The 15,420-nt window shown below is 45.0% G+C and overlaps 1 protein-coding gene across 12 annotated transcripts in view; it reads right to left on the reverse strand.

The window, feature by feature from the left end:
• The window catches only part of CACNA1C (calcium voltage-gated channel subunit alpha1 C), an 896,734-nt gene that overhangs the window by 145,148 nt on the left and 736,166 nt on the right, over positions 1-15,420 (reverse strand). For all 12 annotated transcript variants that reach the window (XM_049885094.1, XM_049885093.1, XM_049885097.1 and 9 more), the window contains 2 exons: positions 13,461-13,621; positions 11,889-12,114 (listed from right to left, as the gene is read on the reverse strand). In XM_049885094.1, the coding sequence (XP_049741051.1) occupies positions 11,889-12,114; positions 13,461-13,621 (387 nt within the window). The remainder of the gene's footprint in view (positions 1-11,888; positions 12,115-13,460; positions 13,622-15,420) is intronic.

Consider the following 15,420-nt stretch of genomic DNA (forward strand, 5'->3'; position numbering starts at 1 on the left):
TGACTCCCAGGTCCCATCCTGGAATCCTGAAATCATCATCTCTGGCCCTGGGGCTTGGGTAATTCTTCTGCAGCCAGTCCAATACTTTCAGTCAACTGCTATTTAGGAATCAATGACTTTAGAGCATAATTACAACGAGAATTTCTGGCTGGATCAGAAGGGACAGTGTTTGCATGCTGGATTGAAGCCACAGGGCCCCCTAGAGATCCTCTGTGTGTTCAACTGTCATGGAATATTCTGGAAAATCCTTAATGGTCAGGGAAGGTTAGAGCCTTGATTTTCATAAGGCACGTAGACAGGAGAAAAGTAACTCAAACCAGGCTTATAGCTGAGGTTCAGACAGCCTGACAGCCATGCCCAAGGGAGACAGACAAGGAAGCTCCCCGCAGACTCCAGAGGGAAAATCACCATGAATGGGAAAGAAGTTTGGCAGAGTGGACCAGATTAGGAGGCAGAAGGGGAAGGTGATGTGGGAGGAACATTTCCTGGCTAGGAGCCCCCTTGGAGTGCCTGGGGTTCTAGAGAAACAAATTAAGTCTTCCATCGGAGGAGAACTCTGCTGGAAAGCTGGGACATGAAAAATGGCAGATACTGAATAATCTAGAGGCATTCTGAGTGGAGTGGGTATAAGAGGGATCAGCAACAGGCCAGCATTTGATTAAAAGTGAGAACTCTTTTCCCACGCCGACCCCACGGTCCCATCTTCCCTTCCTTAAAGAATATCCTAAAGTCTGAACTTTTCTTAGTCAATAGAATGGTGGTTCATAACATCAAGATTTGTGGTGTGACAGAACTCCATCATCTTCCTTAGTAAATGGTAACTGCAGTTTTCAGCTCACGCACAAATCCTTGGAATCATCCTTCATTTCTTGATTTCACACCTCACATCAGCAAATCTTGTGCCTCTACCTTAAAAACAAATCCCAAATTTGATCTCTTTTCCACTACCTCTATCACCTAGTCCAATCCACCAGCATCTCTCATTCAGATTTCTGCAAAAGCCTCCTAACTAGTCGTCTTGCTTCATCCCTTGCTCCCTACAGCTATTCTCCACACAGCAGTGGGAGGGGTCCTGTTAAAATATTTCAGTCACATCAAGCCTCAACTCTGCTGTGTTGTTGTTGTCATTGAATTGGCTGTGAATCATGGTGACCCCACGTATAACAGAAAGAGCCGTCACCTGGTCCTGCTTCTGCGTCATCTTCATGGTTGTTGGTATGTGGTAGTCCATTGTTGTGGCCGCTGTGTATTTTGAGTGCCTTCCAGCATTAGGGGGCTGTTGTGGATTGAATTGTGTCCCCTAAAATACATGTTGTAAATCCTAACCTCCACCTGTGGTTATAATCCTGTTTGTGAATGGGTTGTGTTTGTTTTGTTAACGAGGCAGGATTAGGTTATGTTAATGAGGATAAGGCTCTGTTTGTTATGTAAATGAGGCAGGATTAGGGTCTATCTCCAGTCAATCTCTTTTGAGATATAAAAGAGATTAAACAAGTCAGCAGAAAGATGCCAAGCACATGAAGACTGCCCAGGAGCAGAAGCTCTGAAGAGACACAGACCTTCCCCCAGAACCGACAGAGAGAGGGAAAGCATTCCCCTAGACCTGGCACCCTGAATTTAGACTTCTAGCCTCCTAAACTGTGAGAAAATAAATTTATGTTTGTTAAAGCCATCTACTTGTGGTATTTATGTTATAGCAGCACTAGATAACTAAGACAGGGGCCCATTTTAAAGCACTATATCAGACAATATTCTGTTTGATCCATAAGGTTTTCATTGGCTCATCTTCAGAAGTAGATACTCAGGCCTTTCTTCCTAGTCTGTCTTAGTCTGGAAGTGCCACTGAAACCTGTGCAGCATGGGTGACCCTGCTGGCATTGAAATACTAGTGGCATAGCTTCCAGCATCACAGCAACATACAAGCCACCACAGTGGGACAAATGCACAGGAAGGTGGCGGCAACTTTGCTTAAAGCCCCCCTATTGCTTACTGTCCTCCTGGGAGTAGCCCAACAGGCCCTAGGAAATTTGATCCCTACTTTTTCCACCATCACTTACTGCAGCGACGCTGGCCTCCTCACTGCTCATCCAGCTTCCAAACCACTTCTGCCTTGGTTCTTGCTGTTCTTGCTATCTGCAGGGCTTTCCCCTGAAATCTGTGTGGCTCCCTCCTTTACTTCCTCCAGGTCCCTGCTCACATGCCACATGCCAGAGCAGTCTCCTCTGGCCACACTATGTAAGATAGCCCCACTCTCTAGTCCCTTACCCTACTTGTTTATACTACTGTCCCCTACCTGACATATATATATGTATATATTGTTTATTTTCTTTTTCCCTCCACCAGAACCTAAGGTCCACGAGAGCAAGGGCTTCATTACTTTTGTTCACTGTTACATCCTTTGTGCTCAGAATAGTGCCTGGCCCAAAGCAGCTGATAAATGAATATTTTGATGAATGAATAAATAAATCTTATTACAAATGTGATGCATTGATTATATTGGGAGAAAGGGAAAGAGACAGGGGTTACCCAGACATTTCTGTGTTTGTGTGTGTTGTGAGATGGGAGCAGGGGTGGCGGGGCTTGAACCTCTCCTGCACACACCCAAGTCAAACATACTTTGTCCAACAGTGAGGAGCGGCTATCTGAACCTCCTCCATATTATTTCTATTCCCACAGCTTCCCTAAATCCATGGGTGCAGTTTCTGAGAGTTTTGACTTTAAATATCTTGTTCCATTGGCAGGCCACGCGCCAACTAACACATACCAGTTTGCCCTACAGGGTTGTGATGGCTTTGAGACCCTTGGGGGTAGGCCTTCCAAAAGAGCACTGCGAACCCAAGTCTTCCTGAGGGAAGAACTCTCATCCTGCTGGCTTAATGCCAATGGTCCCAGGCTTGAGCCTTTGTTTAAGCTGGGTACACTGGCACCAGTCATCCTCCACATGAAACACATCTGGGCTGAAAAGGCCCTGCACTTTGACTAAGAACACAGTTAAGAAAATGGAGATCATGGTTGTTTATGCTGTTTGTCTTCAACCTGTTGCTTCTCACTTAACACGGGCAAGGTGAAGTTCTGCCCCGTGGCTGGCCTGCCACCTGTACTTTCCGATCATTTGGAGCAGGATTAAAGGAGCAGAGCTAGTGCCAGTGGCCTGGCACCATGAGGGTGCCCAGCTTGCTGAACAGAAGGCTGCCCATCCCTAATGTGCAAATGATTGGACATGTTTTATATACTCTCTACAAGACAGAGACAAAAGGATTGCTGAAATGGCACTGTGGCAGAGAACACTAATAGGGTTCAGGGACAGGAGCTGGATTCTGAGCTTGGCATGCCTTGGCTGATGGCAGGTACGGGGTGGGGGCTTCATTATATTTGATATAGATGGCATTTGTAGGGGCCCAGCAGGCAGCCTTTGATGTGGGCAGGGTGACGTGGAATATAATTTAAGTGGAATGGCTGGCAGCACTGAGGATGCTCAGATTCTATCCTCTTTAATGCCAATCTGATTCTCGATGGCTATTACCTGCATTGGCCTGAAGATGGGAAATGGTCTCATGTCCTAGAATCATTGCCTTTTAAGACAGGTTAGCTGATGGCAAACTAGAGGGGTTAATGGCATATTAGCAATCAACTGAGGCTTTCATCCCAAGTGCTTACGAATATGAAGCACACACTCACGCACCAAAAAAAGAAAGCACTGGAGAAAAATAGGCAGCAGCAGAACATACGACTTTCTGTCTTTTGGTCATGGACTTTGTAGAGAAACAGGAAAACTAAGCATTTCCTTCTAAGCACAGTGCATACACATGCCCATACACTCAGAAGGTGCGGTCAGTATCAGGGGATTTGCCACTGGTGGTTCAGTGGTAGAATTGTTGCCTTCCATGCAGGAGGCCTGGTTTGATTCCCAGCCAATGCACCTCATGCACCGCCACCACCCATCCGTCAGCAGTGGCTTATGTGCTGCTATGATGCCGAACAGTTTCAGCAGAACTTCTAGACTAAGATGGACTAGGAAGAAAGGCCTGGCAAGCTACTTCTGAAAATTTGCCAATGAAAACCCTATAGATCACAATGGTGCGATCCCCCACTGATCAGGCAGATGGCACAGGGCCAGGCTGTGGTTCACTCCATTGTGCATGGGGTGGTTATGAGTAGGGGGCCGACTGGATGGCAGCTAACAACATCAAGGGGTCCACAGCTCTCCTGAGCTGGCACATGCCCAGCTTTGAAGACTCACCTCCCCCAGCCTCACGCATGCCCCTGTTACACTCATCCTTGGGATCGACCTTCTCTTTTCAGTTCTCCTGAGGATCTGAATCATTCCTCCAAAGCATATGTCTTTGCCCACCCAGACCCACCCACTCTGGCCCATTGTTTTCTCTTTCAAGTATGGATCATTTGAGGGCTTTTTACTGGATCCATTTCTTTGTTACATAAATTCTCTCCCCTCCTTTCTTCTTCTCCCTCCCCAGTCTTCCTTTAAAGTCTCTTTCTTGCTGACCCTGCTTCATTTGTTACCTTTTCCCTCTGCCTCTCCTCCTTTAAACCCCTACCTGTTTGGGGAGACTTTTATCTCCATTCGTTTTTCCTTCTATAGGTCTGTCTCTGGGTTTGGGGATTGGCGGAATTCTTCTACAATAGAAAGTGACCCAAGCCTTCCTTGAATTGGAACTTTCATCCTGTGAACTTTTTGCTTCAAATAGCTTAGGGCTGGGTCCTTTACATTCTAGGTATAGAGCCGAATGTTGAGCTTGCTATAAATAAATGATCTTCAAACAACAGGACCAATAGCTTTCGGGTGCTTTGCGAATGCTCCACTCTACCTCCTCTCTGTCCCAGAGAGGGTCATAACTAAATTTATACCTGTCCCAACTGTTCTCATCCTGCAGGGGTAAAAAAATTCCTCGTTTTGGCAGCAGTGATCTATTGTTGGGAGAGCATTTGTAAAGCCAATTTCGTGCAGTAAATCTGTGTGGTGTGGGGCTTCGGTATACCATTCCCAAGGGAGTGGGAGGGAGTGAGGTGAGGAGGAATGGGAGCCATGGGAGAGAACCTGGGGAAGCAGCTAGAACTCATTTAACATGTAAGGCCTGCCACATGGACACCAGGGGTGGATGTTCAAGGACTAGTAAAGGTGGACACTGGTCCCTTAGACAAAACAGAGCTTGGAGAGATTCGTGTGGCATATGCTGAACCAAGAGGACCTGAACAGAAGATCCTGGACTATTCTGGTCAGAGTATGGGATAGCCTGGCACCCAAGGCCAAATCTACAGGGTTTACCTCCTACTGGTAGCTGGCTCTACTACTGTCCCCTCCATTCCAGCGGTGCTGGGAACCACATTTTATGTGTTTCAGTTTAGAATCACTTCTTGGAAAACCTGTTCAAACGTCTTTTCTTAACTGTTTGCATTAACAGGCTTGGTCACATTGAGAACAGAACCTGTGTGGAGGAATGCAACCTGATCAAGCTGGCAAGAAGGTCTGGCCTTGACCTTGGCATGGGGTTGAGACCTTAGGAGGGTGCTCCTCTGAGCTTCTGGACCACAGAGTTACCCCCATTTAGCCCCTGCACCACAGACAAGTCACGACTGGGGAAAGCACATTCAGGTCACCCTTACCTGTATCTTCTAATCCCCAATAGGAGATACCAGTTAGGCCCCACCCTGGTCAGCCCCCTCCTGCCCTTCATGCTGACAGCCAATACGTACATTCTTAAGTCTGAGCCGCCTTCTCCAGAGACCCTGGCCTGGGAACTGGGAAAAGGCCAAATATACCTCTTTAATAATGGCCCCTAAGGAGCTTAGAGTCCCCGCGGAGTCCTGAGAAGAGAGGAGGCTTAGAAGGTGGGGGTGGGGGTGAGTGGGAAGGTGTGGGAATGGATCTGATGCTCATGGCCAGGCTCTAGCAGGAAATGACGACATTCTGAACTGGGAAGATAGGCAAAAGGCTCTCATCCTGGGACATTATGGAGGCCCATATGTCGTCATGATTCACCACTAAATCTGTGTGTGCTGAGTCAGCCCAATCTAACATTTCAGGGCCAGGGAGGGAAGCTGCAGAGGGGGAAGCAGTAGGAGAAGAAAAGAAGATTGAATCAGGCTTAAGAGCGAAAATAGCAAGGGTTGGAGGGATTTTGGTACACTTAAAAACCAACTGTATAAAAAATTAGATGCAGTTAGTAAATTGGAATCATTTCCAGATTTAATCTAACTGAAGCCCTTCTTCCTCCCCACAGAATGATACATCAGACAAACCACAGACAAAACAGATATTGAATCTTAGCAACATTTAGGGCCTCAAAAGGAGTCCTAGTGGTGCAGCGGTTAAGTGCTCACCTGCTAACCAAAAGGTTGATGGCTCAAACCCACCAGCTGCTCCATGGGAGAAAGATGCCCAGTCTGCTTCCGTAAAGATTTACAGCCTTGGAAACCCTATGCGGGCAGTTCTACTCTGTCCTATGGGGATTCTGTGAGTCAGAATTCTACTCAACGGCAATGGGTTTGTTTTTGTTTTTTTGTTTTAAGCCTTAAAGCAGGAGAAAGAACTCAATCCATCGTGTGGCTGGCTGGAAGGCCCACTGTCATGGGTAATTCACCCAAAGATGACAGAGATTTTGGCCATGTGCAGGCTATTCTCACTGAGGTAAGAATCTTGTCTCCCCTATTTTATAAGTCCCCACGCCATAGTGCCACAGCACTACGAGCACTCAGTAATCAACATATGGTCCTGTGCAGGGTTCCCAGTTCCGTCTTTTTTTCATGAGATACATAGGATGGATGATATTCACAGACATAATATACTCTCTTAGGCATTCCCAGACTTTGCCAAACACACACATGTAATGGGGAACCTAAGCGTGCTAATAGTTCATTTTCATCACAATGATACACCAGAGACCTCGGCTCCCTCCAGGCAGCATGTATGAGTTGTAACCCCACCCTGTTCTTGCCCTTCATCAAAGTATTCGGGAATGCAAGTGATGAACAGTGATGGTGTTATGAGGACAATCCTGAATTAATTTTTATTTATTTTTAAAAAAGTACATCATTCGCAAACTTTTGTATTTTAGTTCTTAAAAAACCTCAAAAAACCCTGTTGCTGTTAAGTCAATTACAATTCATAGTGACACTGCAGGACTGGGTAGAATGGCCCCATAGGGTTTCCAAGCCTGTAATATTTACAGAAGCAGACTGCCACATCTTTCTCGCAAGGAGTGGCTGGTGGGTTCAAATTGCTGACCCTGCGGTTACCAGCAGAGCTGCTCAACCACTGCACCAATAACAAATTACTTGCTATATATAGTACAACTGCTGTGGACATACCAATGTATCAAGACGTCATGGTTGAGACCCAGTGGTCTAGATCAGTGTTCCCAACTCTTGGACCATGAGCCCTGGGTAGGGGAAGGGAAGTTTGGAATTATAGGAAGGGATCCAGGAATCCACAGTACATCAAGCATTATAGTAGACTATATAAACAGCCTGTTTTGCATGTACACTAACCCTTGTCAAACGTATACAGATATTACCAATGTATACAGATGTGTAGGAATCAATGACATTCAAGTTAGTTGAAAAGCTTTGCTGAATTCATTGGAGTGCTTTATCATTGTGTACTTTCTCAGTTAAGAACTACCAAAAGTACAATTTTGACATGGTTAAGGACTCCCGTATAGAGAATAGAGAGGTAGAATCAAGTTTTCCAATTACATATGAAGGACCATATTTTAAGACAAGAGAGTGGTCAAAGGACAGCAGCAGGAAATTAGGTTAGTGTTACTCAAAGTGAGGTCATTAGACCACAAGCATGGAACCCTCCAGGGGTTGTGCCAAAATCTCTAGGGCCCTTAATGAGTTCCCTGAATGAGCTCGAACTTAAGTTTGAGAATCACAACCACTGGTTTAGACCACATTCTAAAAAACATTTCTCCAACATACCAGTGCTGAGGCATGGCAAAGTATTATTCTTGAAGAGATTTTAAAAGAAGAGGGAGAAATACACATGTCTAGATAGCAGGACCACGCATAGATGACCCAATCAAAGCCCAGTTTAAGGGGCCATGATGTTCAGCCTGAGCCCATACTTTAGCCATTTTCTTGGTCACTGGAGTGTACTATGCCCACAAGTCCAGAGCTTAGAGACAAAGTTCAGAGAAAGCATGGGATTCCCCAGCACTATGAGTCTCTAGAGGGTTTGGAGACTTGAAAACAGGAACAGGATGTCCTTTGCTAAAGTAACTTCCAATTAGATAATGAAATTATTCTGTTTATAGGCTTTACAGAGATCTGAAAATACTACTAATCCTTTTTTGTGGAGGGACTATTAGAAGCTCTCTAATAGATTTTTAAAAGATGGTTTCTTGGCAGTAGTTTTAGATTAGGAATAAATTGGTGATTAAAAATAGAACAAATGTTGAATCTTCAAGATGCTATGACAATGTTTGGGAACAAGATTTCTTTTCTATAGAAATCTAAAAAAAAAAAAAAAAACCAAAACACATGAGCTTTTGAGAATTATTTAAGAGGCACTGAAAATTCCAAGTTAAAAATAGCTTTTACCAGGAGGAGCAAGTAGAATCAGCAATTATCTAACAAGAAGATTCAGTATATAAAAATCCTTAAAGTCCTGTCTCAGGGACATAAGTCAACAAGACAGTTTGGCCCATCAATAAGGCAGTTAATTGGAATGATTGGGGGCACAGGACTGGCAGTCAGACAGACCTGCCATTTAATCGCAGCGTTACCTCTGGCCAGCTTGTGTGCCCTTGGGCAAGTGACTTGACTCGCTAAGCCTCAGTTTTCTCATCTGACAAATGAGGATAATAATGGTAATCTATTCCCAACCCTCCCTTACAGGCGATTGTATAGATACACTGAATGAATACATGGAGGCAATGGGATCTCATCACCTGGTACAGAGTAAGCACTGATGCATGTTAACGATTACTGTTGCTAGTATTTCTACTACTCTTCTTCTAAACCAAGGATTTTCCGTAATGTCAAGATATTCAGAACATTCAGAAAGAGCTCTTTCTTTTTTAGGAGGAGGAGGGGTGTGGCTCAAGAGTGTTAAACTTGTGAATTTAAATTCTGTGTACCTTCAAGTCCCTCTTTCGATATTAAACCTTTCCCAGGGACTCTCTCCTATTCCCAATTTCCCATAGCAGGTATTTTTCCCGTCTACGTTTTGCCAACTCATTATACTCTGACTTAGATTTTCCTTTAATCTTTTCATGTGCACCAAGTCCATCTCCCCAGCCAGACTGTGAGTTTCTCCTGGGTTCAGTTTATGCCATCCACCTTTTTTCTCTCAGGGCTTGACACAGTAGATATGGCGGGGTGGGTCAATAAATAAAAGGAAGTGTGAGTGTGTAGACCACTATTAGTGCTTTTCTCCATCTTCCTTCTCCTAATAATGATGATGATAACAATAGTAATAAATAGAATAATACAAGCTTCTTGTTACTGAGCGCTTCCTGTGCTTGGCACTGAATCGAACACTTTGGAAATCTGCCTTTCTTGATCCTCAACAACTTCATAGCAGCATGTGTGCACAGGGTGGTTGCTGAGAGAATTGCAAAGAGAACACCTAGGGATGCTTCACAGGTCCCTGGTGACTCACTGAGCCCAGGTCAGAAAAACACTGAGCATGATGAGTTTAGCTCCAGGTCCTTGTACACAGGATACTGATCCTACTTCCGCCCTCTTTTTTTTTTTTTCTGACACAATCCAATAGATGGTTTCAATGCTCCTGTTATCAAATCAGGCTACCAAAGCAGAGATTCTTAATGGGAGGGGACTTATACCAAGTTGGAAAAACTCCCCTCAGGTGTTTCTGATAGGCCTTTCTAGGGACAAGCTTTATTTGACCACAGCCCGCAGTAAGAAATACATATTACACTGCAACTCAGATATGCACACAGATGCACACACATATATATCTTAAAGATTTTGATGAAACAATGTTTATGTTCATGCAAGACCCTCTGATGTTTTTCTGTTCTATTTTATTCTTCCATTAAAAATGACGGTTGTGAGGATGTGCAGAAATTGGAACCCTTATATATTGCTAGAGGGAATGTCAAATGGTGCAGCTACCTTGGAAAACAATTTGACAATTCCGCAAGACGTTAAATATAAAGTTAGCATGTGACCCAGAAATGCTACTCATAGGTATATATCCAAGAGAAATGAAACATACATCCGTACAAAAACTTGTACATGAATATTCACAGAAGCACTATTCACAGTAGCCAAAAAGTAGAAACAAACCAAATGTCCACCAACTGATGAATGGATAAACCAAGTGTGGTATATCCAAATGCTGGACTACTACTCGGCCAGAAAGAGAAATTAAGTTCTACAATGTGGAGGAACTTTGAAAACATTATGCTAAGTGAAAAAAGTCAGTCACAAAAGACCACATATTATACGATTCTATTTATATGAAATGTCCACAACGGGCAAATCTATAGAGAGAGTAAGTAAATTAAGGTTTGGAGCTCTGGTGGCACTGTGGTTAAGCATTTGGCTGCTAACCAAAAGGCTGGCAGTTCAAATCCACCAGCTGCTCCTGGGAAACCCTTTGGTGCAGTTCTACTCTGTTCTATATAGGGTCACTATGAGTCAGAATCGACTTGACGGCGACAGTGGGTTTAGGGCCGGAGGAAATGGAGAGTAGATATGGAGTTTCTTTTTGGGGTGAGGGAAATGTTCTAAAATTAGATTGTGGTGATGGTTGTAAAACTCTGTAAATATCCAAAGAAGGCATTGGATTGTACACTTTAAAAGGATGAACTGCATGGTATGTAAATTATATCTCAATAAAACTGCTTAAAAAAATGGTTGTGATCCAATAAATTGATTTCACAATTCCAGATGAGTCACAATGCAATTGAAAATCATTATCTCAGAGCTCGCTTCACTCCCTCTCCCCTGGCCTGTCCTCTTTGTGAGAATCATGCTTTACCTGGGAAGTTAGGGAGATTGCAATCTTTGGGTGGGTGGATAGACAGGCAGATGGAGAGGGGGTGAAAGTGTGGATGGAGGAATGAAAGCCATCTGTGGTGCAATAGCCGTTATCCTTCTTCTCCAGTTAAGGAATCTTGAGTTCATTTGTGGTAGCAATGTGCTCAGCTAAGAGACTACATTTCTCACCCCTACCAGCTAGGGGAGGCCAAGAAGACATATCAGAAGCCTTTGGGTGAGATTTCTGGGAGAGCTCTGTAAAGGGGCTGGCTCCGTCAGGGTGGGTAGGTACCTCTTATGCCCCTTACCCTTTTCCTTCTTCCTGCCGCTAATTCGAACACGATGGCTCAATCTCCAGAAACTATCTTGTGACCTTGGGGATAAAAGTCAGCACTAGGGCTGGTGGGTCCCTGAGCTTTCTTGAGGCCACCTGGGCTGCCAACCGGTGCACTCCTTTCCCATGACAGAATAAATCCCTCTGCTTAAGCCACTAAGTTGAGTCTTTGATGCTAGCAGCCCAAGGAATTTCTAAAAGATGCTCAAAAAAACTCGCTAGCATCGAGTCGATTCCGATTCATGACGACTCCATGTGTTACAGAGTAGAACTGCTCCATGGGGTTTTCTTGGCTGTAATCTTTATAGAAGCAGATCGCCAGGCCTTTCTTCCATTGTACCACTGGGTGAATTTGAACAGCCAATCCTTACATTAGCAGCTAGGTGAAAAGAGCTTGTGCCACCTGGGGACGTTTCTAAAGAGACCTCATCTAAAATGAATAAAAACTCCCCTCCACTGAGCTGAGGACAGACTCTTCAAGAAATGGCAACCGCTCTACCCACCCAGGTCTTGCCACCTCCCTCATCCTCAGGAAGAACTTCTCTCTGGTCCCATCTCTCTAAGGAAATGAGGGGCCAAGTACCTTGTGATTTTAAATATCCTCAGCAGCCGGACACATCTCAGCACAGAGATGCCCAAGGGGGACATGATCTTGGTCTCCACCAGGATGGTCTCCAGGATGCCCCCGCACACAATGAAGCAATCGAAGCGATTGAAGAGGGACACAAAATAGGCCTGCAGGCCCAGACTGTACATCTTCAGGAGCATCTCCGCAGTGAAAAGGGCCAGCAATGCCTTATTGGCAGTGTCTGGCAGGTTCAGGAGAGGGGCGGGGTGCAAGCAAGGACATGAGAGGAGGGTGAAGAAGGAGGAGGAGAAAGAAAACACAATAGTTATCACCACTGGGGGAAAAGAAAAACCCAAACTGCTCCCACCCATGACACCTCTCCCGCCCACTCCTAGACAGAGCAAAGTAAGGATATGGAATTATAATCATAAAACCAAAAAAAAAAAAAACCCGTTGCCATCGAGTAGATTCAAACACATAGTGACCCTATAGGACAGAGTAAAACTGCCCCATACAGTTTCCAAGGAGCCCCCGGTGGATTGGAACTGCCAACCTTCTGGTTAGCAGCTGTAGCTCTTAACCAGTACTCCACCAGGGTTTCCATTATAATCATAAGAAACATTTATTGAACATTTAACCAGTAACCAGTTGCCAATGAGCTGACTCCGACTTATAGCGGCCCCATGTGTGTCAGAGTAGATCTGTGCTCCACAGGGTTTTCAATGGCTAATTTTTTGTATAGATTGCCAGGCCTTTCTTTTAAGGTGTCACTGGTAGGCTTGAGTTGTCAACCTTCCAGTTAGCAATTGAGTGCATTCACTGTTTGCACTCGATGCTTTCCAATGCCTTGTTTTCTTTACTCCTCACATCAGTTGGGTGAGGTAGGCACTATTAGTATCACGTCCATTTTTCAGGGCTGAGAAGTAAGGTTCAGAGAGGTCAGTAATATGCCCAAACCAAGCAGCCCCAAGTGGAGGCCAAGTTGTCTAAGTTTGATCTCTTCACTGCTAGACCCAATTGTCTCTCAGGATGCTGGAACACAGCCCCAGAGTACAGGGCCATGTCTGCCGGACTCCTAGGAGATACACTGAGACTCTAGTGGGTTCCCCTTCTAGCAGCCCAGGGAAGGGTAAAGGCACCAACTAGCCATTGAGGACAGTTCCTTGTCCTCAGGCTGCTATTTATTTTCATCTTCCCTGCCTCTCTGCTCACCTCATCCTCAGATGTTCTGGGCAAGTCCACCTGAGATACTGAAAGTCCATACTGGAAAGTCAGCAGCCAAGGGTCTGATAGAGACCAACAGGCTGTGGCTCATGTTCTGGTCACCTGGACCCCACAGTGACCATTGGGGAAAGCAGGTGGTGTGGGCCCAGCCAGGTGAACCAAGTCCGTTTACAACGAGGATGTGCATGCTAGCGTTGGGCTTGGGAGCTGCCAGGCCCCTGATGTCTCCAGCATAGCTCCTGCCAAGAGCCACGGCTATTGGGTGCTCCCCCATCCACCTTCTGCCTGTGGTTATTCCCTCCCTGGGGTTCAAGCCTATCTTAGCAAGAGTAAACTGGGACAGAGCCAGGGGCCAACTCTTACCTTGGACTTCCGTGAGCCAGTGGGGCTGGTTGTAATGCTCTGAAGCAATGGTGAGTGTGTTCAGGAATACCAGGAAAATCACAAGCCAGTAGAAAATATTAGACTTGACTGCGGCACGACACTTTCTTCTGCAGAACCGATTCCACCGGCGCCAGTAGCGGCTAGAAAGGGGGCAAGGAGAGAAGGATGGGAGGTAGCTGTGAAAAGTCAGATTTCTTCCAACTTGAAACGCATCACAGTGACTTCCTTCCACCCTGTGACTGATCTGGGCCTTATTTACTAGAGTACTGCAGGCCAGTGGCGAGGAGCAGGCTTCCCATTCATTGAACTTGCCTCTGACACTTACAGTTAGTTGTGTGGCCTTGGACATGTCCCTGAAATTCTCTAAGCTTCCATTCTTTTCCATTCTGTGAAATAGGGATAGCTCCAAACTCATGGGGTTGTGTGGGGATTAAAAATATCATATAATGTCTCTGGCATAAAGTTGAAGGTGCTCAATAAGTGGGAAACACTTTTATTTTCAGTAATAAGAGTATTGTTAGTAATAGTGGTGGTGGTAGTTATAGGACTGGTAATGGTCACCATTTTCGGAACCTCATACATACCAGCCACCGTATTAGACACTTCTTGTGTCTTTTCCCTAATGCTTTAAATAACTCCACAGAGCAGTTATTATACTGATTTTGTACAGAAGACTAAGTCCAGAGAGGTTGAGCAACTTGATCAATAATCACACAGTGGTTTTTTACCCAGCCCGCTCTCTTGCCCTTTACTCCACGCTGTCTCAGCCGTAAAGTGTAAGGGTTAATCTGGATCAGAGGTGTTGCTTCTACAGGGTTACAGAATCTTTTAAGAATCTGACGAATATTTAGACCTTTTGTTTAGAAAAATGGAAACATCGATCCAGACACGCACCTTTACATACACGTTCATACACTACATGGTCCCCTAAACTCATCCATGGTCCATCTAATGATCCCATGGTCTCTTAGTTTGGAACCTTCGTCAGTGAGTCTCAAACCTGATTGTACATAGAATTACCTAAGGAAGCTTTAAAAAACAAACAACCCACCAATACTCAGGCCCTGCTCTGAAACCAATTAAATCCATTCTTTCGGAGTGGGGCTTAGTCATTGGTATTTTTTAAAGCTTAACAGGTGATTCTAATGGTTGAGAACCATTAAGTTGGATGATCTCCCAGGACGCTATGATTCTTTGGTGGAGGGGTTTTATAGCTTGCCGCTAATTTCATCCTCTTGATACCGAGAACACACGTAGTTATATATGATGAGTCAGTTGACCACCCGTTTAATACATGCCCACACTGTCAAAGGAGAGAAGGAAGTTAATGTTGGAGAGGTGTTCTAGAGGCAGACTGCAGAGCGCCATGCTAAGGACTGTGAGAGGGGGAACAGCATGATTGGATTTGGTTTTAGAAAAACAAAACAACCAACAACAACCACTCTGTCAATTTCTGGATGGATCAGGGATAGTATGAGAAACGTTCTCCAAGTCCTCTAAGTTAGAGGTGATGAAGGCAGTAGCTTGACTAATGGAAAAGAGAAAACTGAGTTGGGAGTAGTTTTGGAAGCAGCGTCGGTAGTACTTTGATCTGTGACTGGATGTGGAGGACGATGGAGAAAGGTATGGAATAAACTGCCGGAATTTCTAGCTGGGTGTCTTGGAAGAGTGGCACCTTTAACAAAGATAGGGACAGAGGAGGAGAGGCAGTGCTCTGGGCAGGGAGGTCAGCCATGTGGAGACAGGGGGTAGATTAGCTTTGGAAATGTGTTTGAGGTGGTACAAGTCAGGTTTGTAGATCTATTCCCCAGGCGGTTGAAGATGGAGTTTCCATCTGGGTAGCAAAGAAGGCAGGAGGAGAAACAAAGCAGTAGTCTATGAATATCTGTCCTCTTCAATAAGTAACCTCCTTTTCATGAAATCTCCCCAGTCTAGACAG

The sequence above is a fragment of the Elephas maximus genome, chromosome 4, assembly GCF_024166365.1.
Source record: "Elephas maximus indicus isolate mEleMax1 chromosome 4, mEleMax1 primary haplotype, whole genome shotgun sequence".
NCBI lineage: Eukaryota > Metazoa > Chordata > Mammalia > Proboscidea > Elephantidae > Elephas > Elephas maximus.